The sequence below is a fragment of the Prionailurus bengalensis genome, chromosome A3 (assembly GCF_016509475.1).
Source record: "Prionailurus bengalensis isolate Pbe53 chromosome A3, Fcat_Pben_1.1_paternal_pri, whole genome shotgun sequence".
Classification (NCBI taxonomy): domain Eukaryota; kingdom Metazoa; phylum Chordata; class Mammalia; order Carnivora; family Felidae; genus Prionailurus; species Prionailurus bengalensis.
The window spans coordinates 12,908,501-12,924,238 of NC_057354.1; the positions used below are offsets into that span (position 1 = coordinate 12,908,501).

At 55.5% G+C, this 15,738-nt stretch overlaps 1 protein-coding gene across 1 annotated transcript in view; it reads left to right on the top strand.

The window, feature by feature from the left end:
* The window catches only part of PREX1 (phosphatidylinositol-3,4,5-trisphosphate dependent Rac exchange factor 1), a 184,040-nt gene that overhangs the window by 142,879 nt on the left and 25,423 nt on the right, over positions 1-15,738 (top strand). The window contains exons 15-21 of the mRNA XM_043553726.1: positions 719-791; positions 5,575-5,717; positions 7,300-7,392; positions 9,012-9,160; positions 10,851-10,936; positions 12,849-12,985; positions 13,665-13,758. Coding sequence (XP_043409661.1) covers positions 719-791; positions 5,575-5,717; positions 7,300-7,392; positions 9,012-9,160; positions 10,851-10,936; positions 12,849-12,985; positions 13,665-13,758 — 775 coding nt within the window. The remainder of the gene's footprint in view (positions 1-718; positions 792-5,574; positions 5,718-7,299; positions 7,393-9,011; positions 9,161-10,850; positions 10,937-12,848; positions 12,986-13,664; positions 13,759-15,738) is intronic.

The window sequence follows — 15,738 nt, forward strand, 5'->3', positions numbered from 1 at the left end:
GAATGGGGCTTTGGGGCTAGTGTGGAAGATCCCGGCTACAGAGGCTGATACAAACTAGCGGTTTATTTTCCTTTGCTGTGAGAAGAGCCCAGAGCTGGGTGGTCTGGAGCTGCCAGGGTGGCCTCACGAGACCTTTGGGGACCACACTCTGTGTTTCTTCCTGCCCTGCCGTGCCTGGCGTGTTTTGGTCCTCTGAGTCCTATTGTGGCCTAGGAGGACTGCAGGAGCTCCAGCCGTCCCCTCTTTGTTCCAAGCAGGAAGAAGAAAATGGAAGGCCAGGGACCGAGGGTTTTTGCCAGAGCTTTCTACCAACAGCCTCTGCTTCTGTCTCACTGGCCACGTCTAGCTGCGGGGGAGCAAGGGCGTTCACGGCCGCGTGGCCGGCTTCGGTCGTGAGGGTTTCGGTACTAGTGTGGGGTTGGGGAGAGGGTTGCTGCTAGGCAACCGACAGGGTCTGCCACGCGAGATCTCCGTCTCTCCCTTGTGGTGTTTGTGGCACAAGACACAATGTATTTATCCCAGCTACTCTGAATTTTCTTGTTTCACTATTAGCAATAGTCACGAACTTGTTTGGGTGACGCTCCCTTACAGAAAACAGACACGAGTCCCTGCCCTTGTACAGCCTGCGTTCTGAGGGTGGTGGTGGGCTTCTCATCAGCCTCGCTCAGCCCCTCAAGTGAAGGTTCACCTAACGCCCTCCCTTCTCGTTCTGCTCCAGGGTGATTGCCAGACGCGCGAGGAGGCGGTGACGCTCGGTGTGGGCCTGTGTAACAACGGCTTCATGCACCACGGTAATCTGTCCCTTCCCTTCAGCCCGGCCTCCTGGGGGCGGGGGTCCGCCCTGCTAAATGGTTTTTTTTTTCTCTTTAATTTCAGAGGGAGAGAGAGGGCGGGGGGAGAGGGGCAGAGGGAGAGAGAGAGAATCTCAAGCAGGCTCCATGCTGTCGGTGCAGAGCCTGATGTGGGGCTGGATCCCACAACCCTGAGATCGTGACCTGAGCTGAAACCAAGAGTTGGATGCTCAGCTGACTGAGCCACCTGGGTGTCCCCTGGGGTGTGTGTCCTGGGATAGAAAAGCTAGTAGGGACTCTGGTCCCTGGTGTGTTTTATGGAAGGGTGGGGAGCTGAGGTCCAGAGAGAGCACATGGTGGGCTGGAGACTGTCCAGCCTGCCCACGGTGAGCCCAGGCTGGATGCTGGGTGTGGGCCTGGAGGCTGCCGGGGGCTTGGGGTGTCTCAGGAAGCCCCCTCCTTCCCCCTCCCACTTCTGCACTGATTGAGAGATCACCTCAGGGCTTCCGTAGGGACCAAGGTGGCTGGCTGGTAATGCTTGACTGGAAAATGGATTGGATCTGAGGTCAAAACTGTGGGCTTCCCATGCTCTCCTAGAAGGGACGTGGCCTCCGGGTGGGCAGTGAGGCCGGATTGTGCAGGCCTGGCCCACGGGCTTCCACGGGGAGGAGAGGACGGGGGTCTGTGGGGACAGAGAACAGGCAGGTTGTAAGTGTGAGGGGAAGGGAGCTGGGCCGGGACATTTGCACCCCTTTCCCTGGCCTGACCCCTTAGGTAAGTCACTGTTCTTTCCACAGGAGAAGCACGTCAAGTGGGGAGAGGGGAGGGCAGTCCTGAGATGATCCTGAGGTGGGAAGGTGGGGAGAAGGAGGGAGGGATTGGTTCTGTTGACTCCATTTCAAATTTAAACAGAAGTTAATACTTCGTGTGCCTGGCCTCCTTCTGAGCACTCCCCATGTATTAATTAGTCTAATCCTGTAATGATCCTTTGATGTTGGTATTAGTATCATCCCTATTTATAAGTGAGGAAGTGGAAGCCCAGACAGTTAAGAAACTTGCTCAAGGTCGCACAGCAAGTCGGAGCCGGGATTGGAACCGAGGCGGACTGGGTTTACAGGCCACACGCTCAGCCACTGGGGTCTGTGACCTTCCCTCCTGCTGGCCCCGGGGGAGCCCTGAGGCCCCTACGCTCTCAGGAGGACAGGTAGACTTTTAACTCCCACCAAAGAAGCCCCACTTCTAGAACTCTCCCTGTGGCTTTGGCTCTTACAGTTTCCCTTGCCTGGGGTGCCCGACCTGCCTCACCCCCCGGCCCCCAACTTTCTCAGTGTTTCTGCTGGGTTCGCACTCCCCAGGCTTCCCCAGACATCCCGCCTGGATGGCTCCTCTCCTTCCTCACTGGGTGCTTAGCTCATTCACTCTTCTTCATGGGGCTGTTCTCTCCCTGTTAGACTAACATTCCCCTCTTCCCTGGGTTTTGTTCATGCTGCTGTTTTCCAGCTGTTGCTTTCCTGGTGCAGGCACCTTGCTAGGCTCACAGCCTAGTGTGCATGGGCGGGTGCAGGTGCGTGAATCAAACAATGACAGGAGTCCGTGTTCTGGAACAGCACGGGCATGTGAGGAGGACTTTGACTCTGACTGCAGTGCAGTGGGAGTCCTGGCAGGGTTCTGAGCAGGGGAGGCACGTGCTTGATCCCTCTGCAGGGGGAGAGCGCCCGCGGGGTTGAGGGCGGAAGGAGAGAGGCCAGTGCCCAAGCGACTCTGATACTCCAGGGGAGGGATGATGTGGCTTGCGGCCCGCTGCAGTTGGAGGGGTGAGCCTCGGGTGGGTCTTCTGTCCATTCCTCCTGCCAGCTTCTGCTTTATGCTCTAACTCAGAGGTCAGAGAACTCTCTGTGCAAAGGACCAGACAGTAAATATTTCAGGCTTTGCAGGCCGTGGAGCCTCTGTTAACAGCTAGTGTAGCATTAAAGCAGCTACAGGTAATACTTAACTAAGTGGGCATGGCTGTGTGCCAGTAAACTTTATTTAGGAAAACAGACAGTGGGCCACAGTTTTCCACTCCTGGTCTAGCTGCTGGCTTTGCTGTCCCTTCGGCAGGATGAGAAATGTGCCGGTGGGACGGCAGGTCGTCAGGTGCCTCCCCTGTCTTGTAGCCAGCAGGCCTGGTTCCAGCCCTGACTCAGCTGACTCCCAATAAACCTCTGGCCTTCTCTGTGCCTCAGTTTCCCCAACTTTCCCCTGGAGGCCTTGTCGTCCCCTCCTCCTCTGAGCTCAACATGCCCATGGCTCTGTGCAGTTAGGGGTTAGGGCACACTCCCAGCTGCCTGTTTCCCCGGCTGAGCTGGGCAGGTCGGGCCCAGCCAGGGTCATTCCCGTCCATCGGCTCCTCTCACCAAAGTCCCTCATTCCCAGAAGCCGCTCTGTTCCCCGCGGCGCCCTCTGACAGCTCCGTCCTTCCCACCAATCAGCTGGGCAGAACCTCTCATTTGTGGGTGAGAGTAATTAGGGGTCCACCCCAGCTGCTATTCTGGGAAGGCCGCTGGCCGAGGACATTCTGCGGGGGGTGACTCCCAGGCAATGCCAACACCCTCAGGGAGAGGAATTGCAGGGCGTGGCCCCTGCTCCCCTGTTCCCTGCCACGAACTCAGAAATGAGCTAAAATAGGAAAGGGCCAGATCCTAGGGCTGTGGCTGCTGCAAAATGCAGGTTAGGGTGCAGAGCGGAGGGTGTAGGTACGGCCCATGTGGCGCCTCCCGAGGCGTCTGCCCTGAGCTCCCGGGCCCTGAGGTGTCCTCAGGGAGGGCCCTGAGAGGCTGATGGTCCAGCCTTTCACTTAGGCACATACAGGGAAACTGAGGCTCACCATCTAATTCCCCACTCCCTGGAAGCTGGTAGTGTTATGATGCCCATAGATGAGGAAGCAGAGGTTCACAGAGGCTAAGGGGACATGAAGTTGGGTAGGGGCCGAGCAGGGGTTCGAACCCGGCCAGAGGCCTTGACCGAAACCTGGATCTGTGAGTGGGGGACCTCACCTGGCTGAGCTCCTGGACTCTGAGATTCCAGCCGTTTCCCCAAACATTCCTCCCAAGACACAACACGCTTCTTCCTCCTACCTCCCAGAGTCTTTCCGCTTCGTGTTTACAGTGGAGGTGACGCCAGCCGGCCCCCCGGGGCCTGGCTACCCCCGGCTCTGGGCAAAGCAGCAATTTGTGTGTCTGCTTTCTCCAAAGAGGTAATAGGGGTGGCCGGAGAAAGACACAAACAGCTAGATGTCCTGGGAAAGAGGGAGAAGGAAAGGATTGCCTTCTGCTGCTTTTCACGTAGCCACCAAATCGGGACACCGCCTCTGCCTTCAGGGATGGCGGGGACATCGCGAAGCTCAGGCAGCTGGTTTTCCTCCTTCCTGGGGCCTGCTGACTTCGGACAATTGCTTTCACCAAACCGAGCCTGGATCTCCCCCTTTGTGAAAGGGCAGGCTGGGCAGTGTGGTGAAAAGGGGGAGCCTACCTGCTGTGTGACCTTGGGCAGTTTAGTTACCTTCTCTGGGCCTTAGTGCCCCCACCTGTAAGAGGAGTGCAGCAGATCCTTCCTTGTCCCGGGAGTAAATGAATCTAAGTGTGCCTGGCCCTGGTAACTTAGTTCAACTGTAACCCACAGGGATCAGATCCCATGCTGGTTGTTACCAGTTGTTTTTATTCATGCTCTGTCTTTTAGAGCAGAGATCAGGAAACTTCTTCTGCATAGGCCGGATAGTATAAATTTTAGGCTTTGTAGGCCACACAGCCTTTTGCAGTTATTCAGCTTCTGTCACTGTGACATAAAAGCAGCCCTATAACATACATAAATGAATGGATGTGGTTGTGTCCCAATAAAACTTTATTTATAAAAAGAGATAGTGGGCCACATTTGGCCTTTAGGGTTTGCTAATCTGCAGTCTAAAATGTCTCATCGTGGTCTGTTTCTGATTGTTAGTGAGGCTGGACTCCTTTTCATCTACTTGCTGCCCGCTTGGGTTTCCCCATCTGGTAGTTGCCTGTTCATATTCTTTTCCCATTTTTATCTATGTTTTACAGCTTTCTCTGGTTGATTTGGCGGTTTCTTTTATATTGTAGATATTTATTCCTTTTTGGTTTTAGACATTATGTTACTTTTGAATCTGCCATTTGCCTATGGTCTTGTTATTGAACCGAAGTTCTTAATTTTATTATATTGCTTTTTTGGGAGGTCTTGTGTGTGAACTCTTTCTACCCTAGGACAAAGATATTTTACATTTTGTTTGGTGAGCTTTAGTTTTCCTGTTCTTATTTTTAGGTCTTTAATCCATCAGGAGTTTTTTGTCGTATATGGTGTGAGGTAGGGATCTGCTTTTATTTTTCCCTGTGAGTCAGTTTTTCCCCTATATCATCTGTGGAATACTCCACGTGATCATCATTATCATATACTAAGTTTCCATGAACACATGATCCTATTATGTGATTTCTGGTTCTTTATCTGGTTCAGATATAATTCCACGCTATTTTTGTTACTACGGCTTTGTAATATTGTCTTCACAGCAGATGGGACAAGTTCAGATTTTTCAAGAGAAGTCAGAACGCGAGACTATTATGTGAAATATCCTAATACGTTAGTGTTGGCACATGCTTCTATTGAATGAAACACTGTGCTAGCCAAAGAAAACTTGCCCAAGGGTTGGTTCCAGCCCGCGGTGGCCAGTTGGCAAGTGTTGCTGAAACCTTCCCTTGTGAGCCTGACCATGTGCTGTGTGTCTGTGGGTTTGCAGTGCTGGAGAAGAGTGAGTTCAAGGACGAGTCCCAGTATTTCCGCTTCCACGCAGACGAGGAGATGGAGGGAACCAGCAGCAAGAACAAACAGCTGCGCAATGACTTCAAGCTGGTGGAGAACATTCTGGCCAAGCGCCTGCTGGTAGGAGCAGAGCCCAAGTGTGCATCAGCCTTCCCAGACCCGGCTGCAGACTGGGAGCCGGGTGACCTTCCGATTATGGCTAGAGAAGTTGGGCTCAACTCTGAGCACCCAATGTGGGGATTCTTGGTGGTGGCTGGTGACACTTCTCTGGCCAAGACGACCTTCTTTAGAAAGAGTTTGGGCTTGCTGGCTCCCTTTCTTTTCCTTTCCTTCTTCCCTTGCCCACCCCACGTCCCAGCTTAGCATTGTGCAGAGAGGTTGGCCTCCTGAAATGGCTCATCCAAGGCCTTAGGTCTTCTGGGCTGGTGCCCTGTCCATGTGCATTTGCTGTAAATATCCTGACGTTGAGGGAGGACGTTTATCAGCCTATTCAGATCTTTCACCAGCCTCGCCCACCAAATCCTGTTTCTTTGCCTGTTGATAACTAGTGGCCTCTGTCTTCATGCTTGGTCCACAGGAGGCAATCAAGAGAGGTGCTCAGCAGGTTAGGTCTCCTGCCACAGCCAGAGATGGGGCTGAAGTCTGCCTAATACAAGAGAGAAGTCTTAACTTCTCTCCTTTGGTACTTACAGGGGCCCCATAAATATGGGGATTCCGTTTCTCCCACCATAAAGCCTGCCAGTGCTCCCCATCACACTTGGGATAAAATCCAGTCTCTCATCACAGTTCATAAGACTCTCTCTGCCTTTCCAGCTTCATCTCCTGTGTTCTCCCCTCCCTCTGATCTCCTTTCTTATGCTCTAGTCCTGTGGGCCTGATTCAGGGCCTTTGCACATGCTGTGCCCTCTGCCTGGAACACTGTTTCCACTCTTCATAAAGTTCTGTCCCTCATTCAGGTCTCAGCTCAGATAGCCTCTCCTCCGCGCCCCCCCCCCCCCACCCCGCCATGCCACGTTTATCACTTTAAGTGCTTTATTTTCATTCAGACTGCACACACTGTCTGCATCGCATTCTGTATTTCTTTGCTTATTTGTTTGTAGTCTTTCTTCCCCACTAGACAGTCGGCTGCAGCAGGGCAGGAACTGTCTTGTTCAACACTGTTTCCAGTGCCCGGTAACGTACCTTGGTCATGTCATAGGCAGCAGCTCAGCAAGTATTTGTTGAACACACAAATGCGTTTCTCTGCATCTGCACCACCACCGAATCCTCGAACCTCCCGAACCTCCTGCCGTCCTGCAATGGGACCGCTCCTCCCTAAACTCCTGGCCTGTCCCCAGGTCCTCAGTGGCTGGACACCTTTGGACCTGTTTTATTCGTTAAGCCAGCAGATTTTTACCAAGCACGTCAGTCTGCCAGCAGATGGGGAGACGGCGGTGTATAACCGAGGGGAGTCGGTCTGCAGGTTGGGAGGAGACAGGGGCGCCGGGCAGTGAAAAGTAAAAAAAATATGTGATCAGCAGCAGCCTGACGTGGGAGCCAGATGGTGTCTTCGCTTGACAGATACGTGTTGGGCACCTGCTGTGTACTGGGTGCTGTTCATAGCTTTATCCTGCCGTGCTCCCCTACTCCGTGTAGATCTGGGGCACAAGGAGCCCTCCTCCCCCCACTGCCTCACTGGGTCTCTCCCACCTCGGGCCCTCAGATCCTGCCCCAGGAGGAAGATTACGGCTTTGACATCGAGGAGAAGAACAAGGCCGTGGTGGTGAAGTCGGTCCAGAGGGGCTCACTGGCTGAGGTGAGGCTTCTCAGAGGGGCCACCTGCCGTGTCGGTGCTTCCTCCTTGCTCATTGCCGTGTGGGGAAACTGAGTCCGGGGCGGGCTTACCTGCGGTCTCTGGGGGAGCCGCGATAGAGCCCCCTGCTCCATCCATCCATCCACCTACCCATTCTCCCTCCCTCCTTCCCACCCATACATCTACCCATCTATCTTCCTTCCTCCCTCCCATCCATCCACCCACCCACCCGTTCTCACTCCCTCCGTCCCATCCATCCATCTGTCCATCCATCCATCTACCTACCCATTCTCCCTCCCTCCTTCCCATCCATCCGTCCACCCATCCACCCACCCATTCTCCCTCCCTTTCTCCCACCCATCTGTCCGTCCATCCATCCATCCATCCATCCATCCACCCACCCACCCATTCTCCCTCCCTCCTTCCCATCCATCCGTCCATCCATCCATCCATCCATCCATCCATCCATCCACCCATTCTCCCTCCCTCCTTCCCATCCATCCGTCCATCCATCCATCCATCCATCCACCCACCCACCCACCCATTCTCCCTCCCTCCTTCCCATCCATCCGTCCATCCATCCATCCATCCATCCATCCATCTATCCATCCATCCACCCATTCTCCCTCCCTCCTTCCCATCCATCCGTCCATCCATCCATCCATCCACTCACCCACCTACCCATTCTCCCTCCCTCCTTCCCATCCATCCATCCATCCATCCACCCACCCATTCTCCCTCCCTCTTTCCCATCCATCCATCCATCTACTCACCCACCTACTCATTCTCCATCCCTCCTTCCCATCCATCCATCCATCCATCCATCCACTCACCCACCTACCCATTCTCCCTCCCTCCTTCCCATCCCTAGCATGCACGCCCCGGCTCCCATCATGGCCTTGTGCAGAGGTGCATGAGAAGAGCAGGTTTCTGAATCAGGTAGTTTTCCGCGTCAGCTGTGATGATGGACAAACTAATGATCAGTGGCTTGCCCAGGGCACGCCGGTGGCTCTGCCATGTCCGTGACATGTAGAGGAGGGAGGGGAGAGAGTCTGGCAGGCCAGGGATTCGGCCCCCATCCCCTGAGCCGTTCCGGGGCGTGTGGAGGTGGGCGGGGAGAGGCACGTGTCATCTAGGTGCTGCGCTTGTGTCCTTGAACCACTGGGGAGCGCTTCTGGTTGCAGGGAGCCGTGTACTCGCCTCCCGGGAGCCCTGACGTAACGGTTAGAAGGAGGTGACTGGGGGTCTTGGTTCGGGGTCAACATCTCTGAGTTTCCCGGCCGAGCCATCAAGGGCACAGGGCGAGTGGCTGCCCCAGTTCGATGCCCTGTGTCCCCACACAGCAGGTGGGAAGCAGGGGACCGGCCACCGCGGTTCCTCCTCAAGGAAAGATGTGTTTCCTGCGGTGCCTGCGGCAGCCTTCCCTTCAGAGCTCGTTGGCCGGGACCTTGTCTCACCAGCCGCCGACCTGCTTGCCACAGCGGGGAGCGGGGCTGCCCCGGTGGGCTCAGTCGGGTCCCGCTGGGTCCCCGGGCCTGGCTCTGTGCTGCCCGCACGCAGTCGGGGTTCCTTGGCCGGGGAGGAGGCGGGTGACCTGGTGTGGGTGTCTCCCCCCCGCCTAGATGGCCGGCCTGCAGGTGGGGCGGAAGATCTACTCCATCAACGAGGACCTGGTGTTCCTGAGGCCCTTTGCCGAGGTGGAGTCCATCCTCAACCAGTCTTTCTGCTCCCGCCGCCCGCTGCGCCTCCTGGTGGCCACCAAGGCCAAAGAGTGAGTGTCCTCGCGGCGGGGTGTGCGAGGCCAGTCTCCCTCTGAGGTTGGGGCACTGACTGCCTGCCAGGGGTGGCGGTGGAGGGGGGTGAGCTGTCCTGGTTCCCCGAGGATGGGGCTCATTCCACGGGCGTGTCTCACGATGTTGCTGCTTTAATCCGTCCAACAGATGTTCTCGAGCGCCCACTGTGTACCGAGTGGCGTTTCAGGCTCTGGGGCTCCAGCCATGTCTAGATGGACACGTTAATGCCCTTCATAGGTCTCAGTCTAGTTGGAGGGTGGAGCAGGAGTCAGACGACCAAACAAAAGAAAAGCGAGAGACCTCCTGAACCAGGTGGTAGTAAGTTTGGGCCAGTCTATACAGCTGGGAAAGGCGACGGCTGTGTGGAGGGTGGTGGTCAGAGAGATGCCACCGTGAGCTGAGGGCAGACCCGAGGAGGTAAGGGAGGGAGTCAAGAGAACTTCTGGAGGAGGAGGGTTCCGGGCAGAGGAGATAGCCAGTGCCAAGGTCCTGGGGTGGAACCGTGGCTTGTGTCTTTGAGGAACAGCGAAGAAGCTGATGGGGTGGAGCAGAGTGAGTGAGAGGGAGGGGTGGGTGATGAGGTCCGCCAGACCGTGGAAGCCAGGCCTTGTAGGATGTTGTGCCCATGGTAAGGACCAAGGAGCCACTGGAAGGCTCTGAGCAGAGGCAAGGCATGACGGGACATAGGTTCTGGAGGTGGAGACTAGATGGCCAGCGGTAAAGGCGGAAGCAGGGCAGAGGCAAGGGGGCTGATGGCCCAGCCCGGCCCAGCGTGGCCGTGGTAGGATGGAGAAGCATTTTCTATTTTAAAAATTGTGCTCTTGGTTTTCATTTCTCTCTTCTATTTAAGGCAAATGCTCCCAGTTTCCTATTGACGGGAGTGATGGAAAGTTTTAAATAAGATTATTTCAGTGACAAGGCAAGCCAATTTAGGGAAAATGATTGATAGTGTGGTATGTGAAAGTGGCAGAAATCACCCAGGGGAACGTGCCTGCTTAAAGTTCTGGAAATGCCTGGGGTTTGAGAACCGGCTCCCTAGATGGTTTTTTTCTCCGGCAGGTGGCGTGGGGTGGGGGATGGGAGGAGGATCCTGAGGCCCATTGTTGGAGACATGCCCTTGACGGAGAAGCAGACAGCTGCCTCGAAGCCGCTGGATTAATGTCATCCCTTGTGCAGCCCTGGGCAGGTGCCACTCGCTCTTCTCTGATGTTCCACCTGCGGAATGGCCAAGACCTGGCCTTTCAAACTGTTCCCTAGGGGACACGTGTGGGCATTTTTCTAGAGTCGGCACCAAGATCTTCTGGGTCCCTTCTCACCCTCCCATCTGTTGAACAAAATATTCGCTGCCTGTGGTGCTGGTCTGACCACCGAGAAGCCTCCTCTCACTGAGAGAGTGACAGAGAAGGTGTAGGAGGGCGCTCTGGAATTTCTGTGCGTGGATTGAAGCTCTAAGGGCGGGCCAGGTGGTTCTGAGGAACCGGAGACCCTGGAGACACGGGCTGTGGTTCAATGAGGTTTTTCTTTATCTTCGGTTGCTGACAGCCTGGCATTGCTACTACTTTGGGCTGGATTTCTCAAAAGTCTGGGAGGCAGAGGTCTCTCAGCGTGGTCCCCTGGGCTGTTGGGAGTAATACTGCATTTTCTTATGGCTGCTGCTGCCTGGTGCAGGATCATCAAAGTTCCCGACCATCCAGAGGCTCTGTGCTTCCAGATCCGTGGAGCCGCCCCGCCGTATGTCTACGCCGTGGGCAGAGGTGAGCCTCACAGACAGAGAAGGGGGCTTTGGGGGCCTGGTCTGTGTGTGTGAAAGGAGTTGAGGCCCCCAAACCATTACCACGAGGCCTGTGCCTCACCAGCACTTACTTTCTTTGTCTGGAGCAGCGGCATGGGGTTCAGGGGGGCACAGGTGGATAACTAACTGAGAGGAAGGCATAGGCAATAGGTGGTGGGGGGGACTGTGGCAAGGTGAAGACATGCTCACTATACTTATTTTTGAGACAGAGAGAGACAGAGCATGAACAGAGGAGGGTCAGGGAGAGAGGGAGACACAGAATCCGAAACAGGGTCCTGAGCTGTCAGCACAGAGCCCGACGCGGGGCTCAAATTCACGAGCTGTGAGATCATGACCTGAGCCGAAGTCTGATGCTCAACCAGCTGAGCCACCCGGGCGCCCCCCTCTAAGGACTCCACTTTTAAAGTTGAAACACTAATTGTCCACTTCTGTGGTCATAGTTTTACTTTTAATAGGTTTTGATTAAGAAAATACACATCATGGCAGAAAGCTACGAAGAATATGTTAATATTTTTAAAAAAATTTCTTTACACTTATTTTCGAGAGAGAGACAGCACAAGTTGGGGAGGGGCAGAGAGAGATGGAGACACAGAATCCGAAGCAGGTTCCAGGCTCCGAGCTGTCAGCACAGAGCCCGATGCGGGGCTTGAACTCACGAACTGTGAGATCGTGACCCAAGCCAAAGTTGGACGCTCAACTGAGTGAGCCACCCAAGTGCCTCCCAGAATTTGTTAATATTTTAAAGTGGGTTTTTATTTTCTCCTTAAAGCGGTGGTTCTCGACCGGGGCACTTCCATTCTCTAGAAGACACCTGCCAGTGTCTGCATACATCTTTACTTGTGACCCTAGGGGTGGGGATGCTCCTGGCATCTCATGGGTAGAGGCCAGGGATGCTGCCGACCTTCCTGCAGCTCACGGACGGCCCCACAACAACAGAGAGTTTTCCAGTCCCAAATGTCAGCAGTGCTGAGGTGACAAGCCGTGCCTTCCAGCATCTGCAGGGAAGCCTAGGTGTTTATAGGTGAACCAAGCAAAAATAGTAAAGCAGCCAATATTTCTTGAGCACTTACTAAGAGCAAGGCACGGGGCTGAATGCTTTACATGTTTCATCCCCTGGATCTCTCAGGAGCCCTGCGAATAGATGTTGTTAGTGTCCTCCTTTTATAGACGAGGAAACCAAGGCACAGAGAGGTTGAGGAAGGTGCCCAAGGTCACACCGTTGGTCAGTGGCAGAGCCAGGCTTTGAACTCAAGCCCCTGGGTCCAGGCCTGTGCTCGTCACTATGACACCAAACAGGCCTAATATTCTCTCGTGCACGGATGAAGCTTGGCGTTCATTTGCATTTCCAGACTCTTCTTATTAACCACCCAAAACCCTGGGGGCCGAGAGCTGTAGTTTGGGAGTCATGGTATAGCCGAGAAAACATGCCCTTGAAGTCTGGTAAACCTGGGTTCGAATCCTGACTTCTCCCAGCCAAGGGACCTTGAGAAAGTGACTCTGCCTCTCTGAGCCTTTTGTTTCCTGTCTGCGCAACGGGGCTGATCCCATCATAGTATCACAGGTCATAGAGGGATTTTGAGGGAGATGAAGCTCTGAGGGAAACGTACCTGGGTTCCAATCCAGCCTTCCTTGCTGTGTGAGCTTGGGCTAGCTGCTACTTCTCTGAGCCTCAGTTTCTTCTGCGAAACGGGAGTGCTGGTCCCTGTCCTGCCTCCTGGACTGGGTTGGACAGTGGCTCTAGGGTGCAGGGATGGGGCTGGAACGTCTGGGGATGTGTTTGGGGGGCTGGGGCGGTGGGCGGGGTGGGGGACGGTGTTCCTCGGGTCACTTGCCCTTGCCTGCCGCCGCCCCGGGCTCTCTCCGCCTCCCCTTAGGCTCCGAGGCTGCGGCCGCAGGGCTCTGTGCCGGCCAGTGCATCCTGAAGGTCAACGGCAACAACGTGCTGAACGACAGTGCGCTGGAGGTCCTGGAGCATTTCCAGGCGTTCCGGAGCCGCGGGGAAGAGGCTCTGGTGAGGCATCCAGCAGCCAAGGGGATCAGGGAAGCCCTGCTCAGCGGGGTCGGGGGCTGAGGGCCTCCTGCCTTCTGTGGGGAGAGGCCTGAAGGCACTGTGGGGGAGGGGGCTGCCTACCTCGCAGGGCTGACCTGGGTGTGGGCTCTGTGCCCGCTCTGTCTCCCTGAACCCGGGGGGCTGGGCCCTGACAACTCAGGGTCTCGGTTTCCACCCATGGGTGTGATCAGACCCTCTCTTCTCACTGGATAGGCATGTTGGGCCAAGAGTTGATGGGAAAAGTTGATGCTATAGTTGGGCTGGGGGCCGGGGTCCCGGGGAGGGTGTTCATTCACTGGTTCATCCAGTCAGTGCTATGTGCCTGGCATGTTTGTAGGCCCTGGGGCTGCAGGAGAGACAAGGTTTCTGCTCCCATGGGTCTGACCTACATTTTCAAAGGCTCCCTCCTCCCCTGGCTTCTGTAGGGAGCATAGACTCTAGAGGGTGAGGGTGGAGCATGAGTGGAGCTCCCCTCAGGAAGGTTACAGAGCAAAGTCTTAGAGGACTTTCCACAGGTGATGTCACCGGCAGTCTAGAAGCCTGGGCTTTGGAGTCGGGGAATGGTTTGCCCCTTCGCCCCGTCCCTTCCTCCTTGGGCTCCTGGTGTCGTGGCCCCCCTCTTACTCTGCTCTCCCGGCAGGGTCTGTACCAGTGGGTCTATCACACCCACGAGGATGCCCAGGAGGCCCGAGACAGCCAGGAGGCCCCCGGCGAGGACCCCCAGCCCGACTCAGGTAACGGGACAGGCGGGCAGTGTGGTAGAGACCCCGGAGGGGACCGACCGGTCCTCTTCTGGTGCCGTTGGCTCTGTATCACATTCTGATTGCAGCTTTCACAAAGTACCACGAACCCGTGGCTTAGAACATGCGTTCGTCCTTTCAGTTACTGGAGGCCCGAGGTCCAAAGTGAGTCTCGCTGGGCCATCTGTCAGGTGTCAGCAGAGCTGTGTTCCTTTCTGGGGCTCTGGGCGGGGGAATTCATTTACTCGCCTCTTTCAGTTTCTAGAAGCTGCCTGCAAGCCTTGGCACGTGGTCCTTTCCTCTATCTTCAGAGCCGGCGATGTTGGTCTGAGTCCCCCTCGCTCTGCCCTCTCTGTAATTCTGACTTTTCTGCCTCCATATTCACTCAGGGGCCTTGTGGTCACAGCGGGATCATCTGGATTTTGCCTTATGGTAAAGTCAGTTGTTTAGCAAACTTAATTCCATCTGCAGCCGTGGCCCCCCCTTGCCATGTAACAGCATACCTCCGGGCTCCGGGGGTTAGGACACGGGCATCTTTCAGGGGCCAGTATTCTGTCTGCGCCAGGTTCCCATCTTTACCTCTCTAGCCCAGCCTCAGCCCTGGACTCCAGACCTGTCTTTCTGCCAGCTGTCCCTGGGATGCCCATCAGGCACCGTGCCCTTAGCCTGGGCCACCTTGAATCCCCACCCTTCCCTGAAGCCTGGTTCTCCCCTAAGCGTCCTACCCCATCCTTCCAGATTCTAAGGCCCCAAACTTTGGAGTACGCCCTGACTCTTTTCTTTCTCCTCCCTCCCTCCGCCTTGATTTGTTGCCCTACCTTCTTCATGCATCGAGAATCTGACTGCTTCCGACTGCCTCCATCGCTGCCTGGCATAAGCCACCATGGTTGCTCACCAGGACTCCCGCAGTAGCCTGCTTGCCGTTCTCCCTGTCCTCCCTTACTTCTCCTCCTGCGGGCTCTTCTCAAAAAACAGAACAGAACCTTCCAGTGGCTCCTTCCAGGCAAAGATCAAGTTCTTCCTCCAGCTCCAGCCTGGCCTTCCAGCTGGGCCTCTCGGCACTTTGCCTCTTGCCCTCTCCACTCCATCCACGCCAGCTTCTTGCTCTTAAATACCAAATGTACTCCTGCCCCAGGGCCTTTGCACTTGTGGTTCTCGCTGGCTATAGAATGCTCTCCTCCAGAGTACTTCTTACCTCATGCTCTTCACCTCTCTCAACTGGGCTCACATGTCACCTCCTCAGGGGGTGTCTGGTGTTTTTGCTACTAGAGAGCAGAAGATCCACGAGGGCAGGGGTTTTGTTTATTTTCTGCCTTGCCGTATCCTCCGAGCCTAGAACTGTGCCTGGCACATAGTGGGCACCCTACGAATATTTAGTTTGAATAATAACGCATTCTCTCCAGTTGCTTCTTTGGACTCTGCCCTGTACTTCTGCTGGGCTGGGGGCAGAGGCTGTGGGAAGAGTAGGGGGTTTGGATGCCTCTGTGTCTGATGGCTGTGGGCTCCCTGCTGGTGCGTTCAGGGACGGCAAAGAACCAGGGTTTATGGGGTCGTTCGGGGAGCCATCCCCCTACTGCTGAAGCACCCACAGCTTGGCGGAGGGATCCTAGAGGGGACAGGCTGACGGGGAGGGAGGAGAGGCCAGCCGGCAGCTCCCAGCCTGGTGTATGCCCTCTGAGAGGAAAGGGCTGTGGGCTTTCTTCCCCAGCGTGTGGGGGGATCCCTGATAATGACGGAAAAGCGTGCCGAGGGGAGCTGACCATTTCTCCTCTTCTTTTCAACAAGTAGAAGCACCTGCTACATGCCATGCCCGGTTCTAGGAGCTGGGGACACACAAGTGAGCAAGGTGGGCCGGGTGTCTGTCCTCGTGGTGCTGACACGAGGGGAAACAGGCGGGGGACAGAAAAACTGACAGGCAGTGCCATAATATGAGTGTGAGGGGGTAAGACACACGTGTTGAGAGGTACTCTTTGG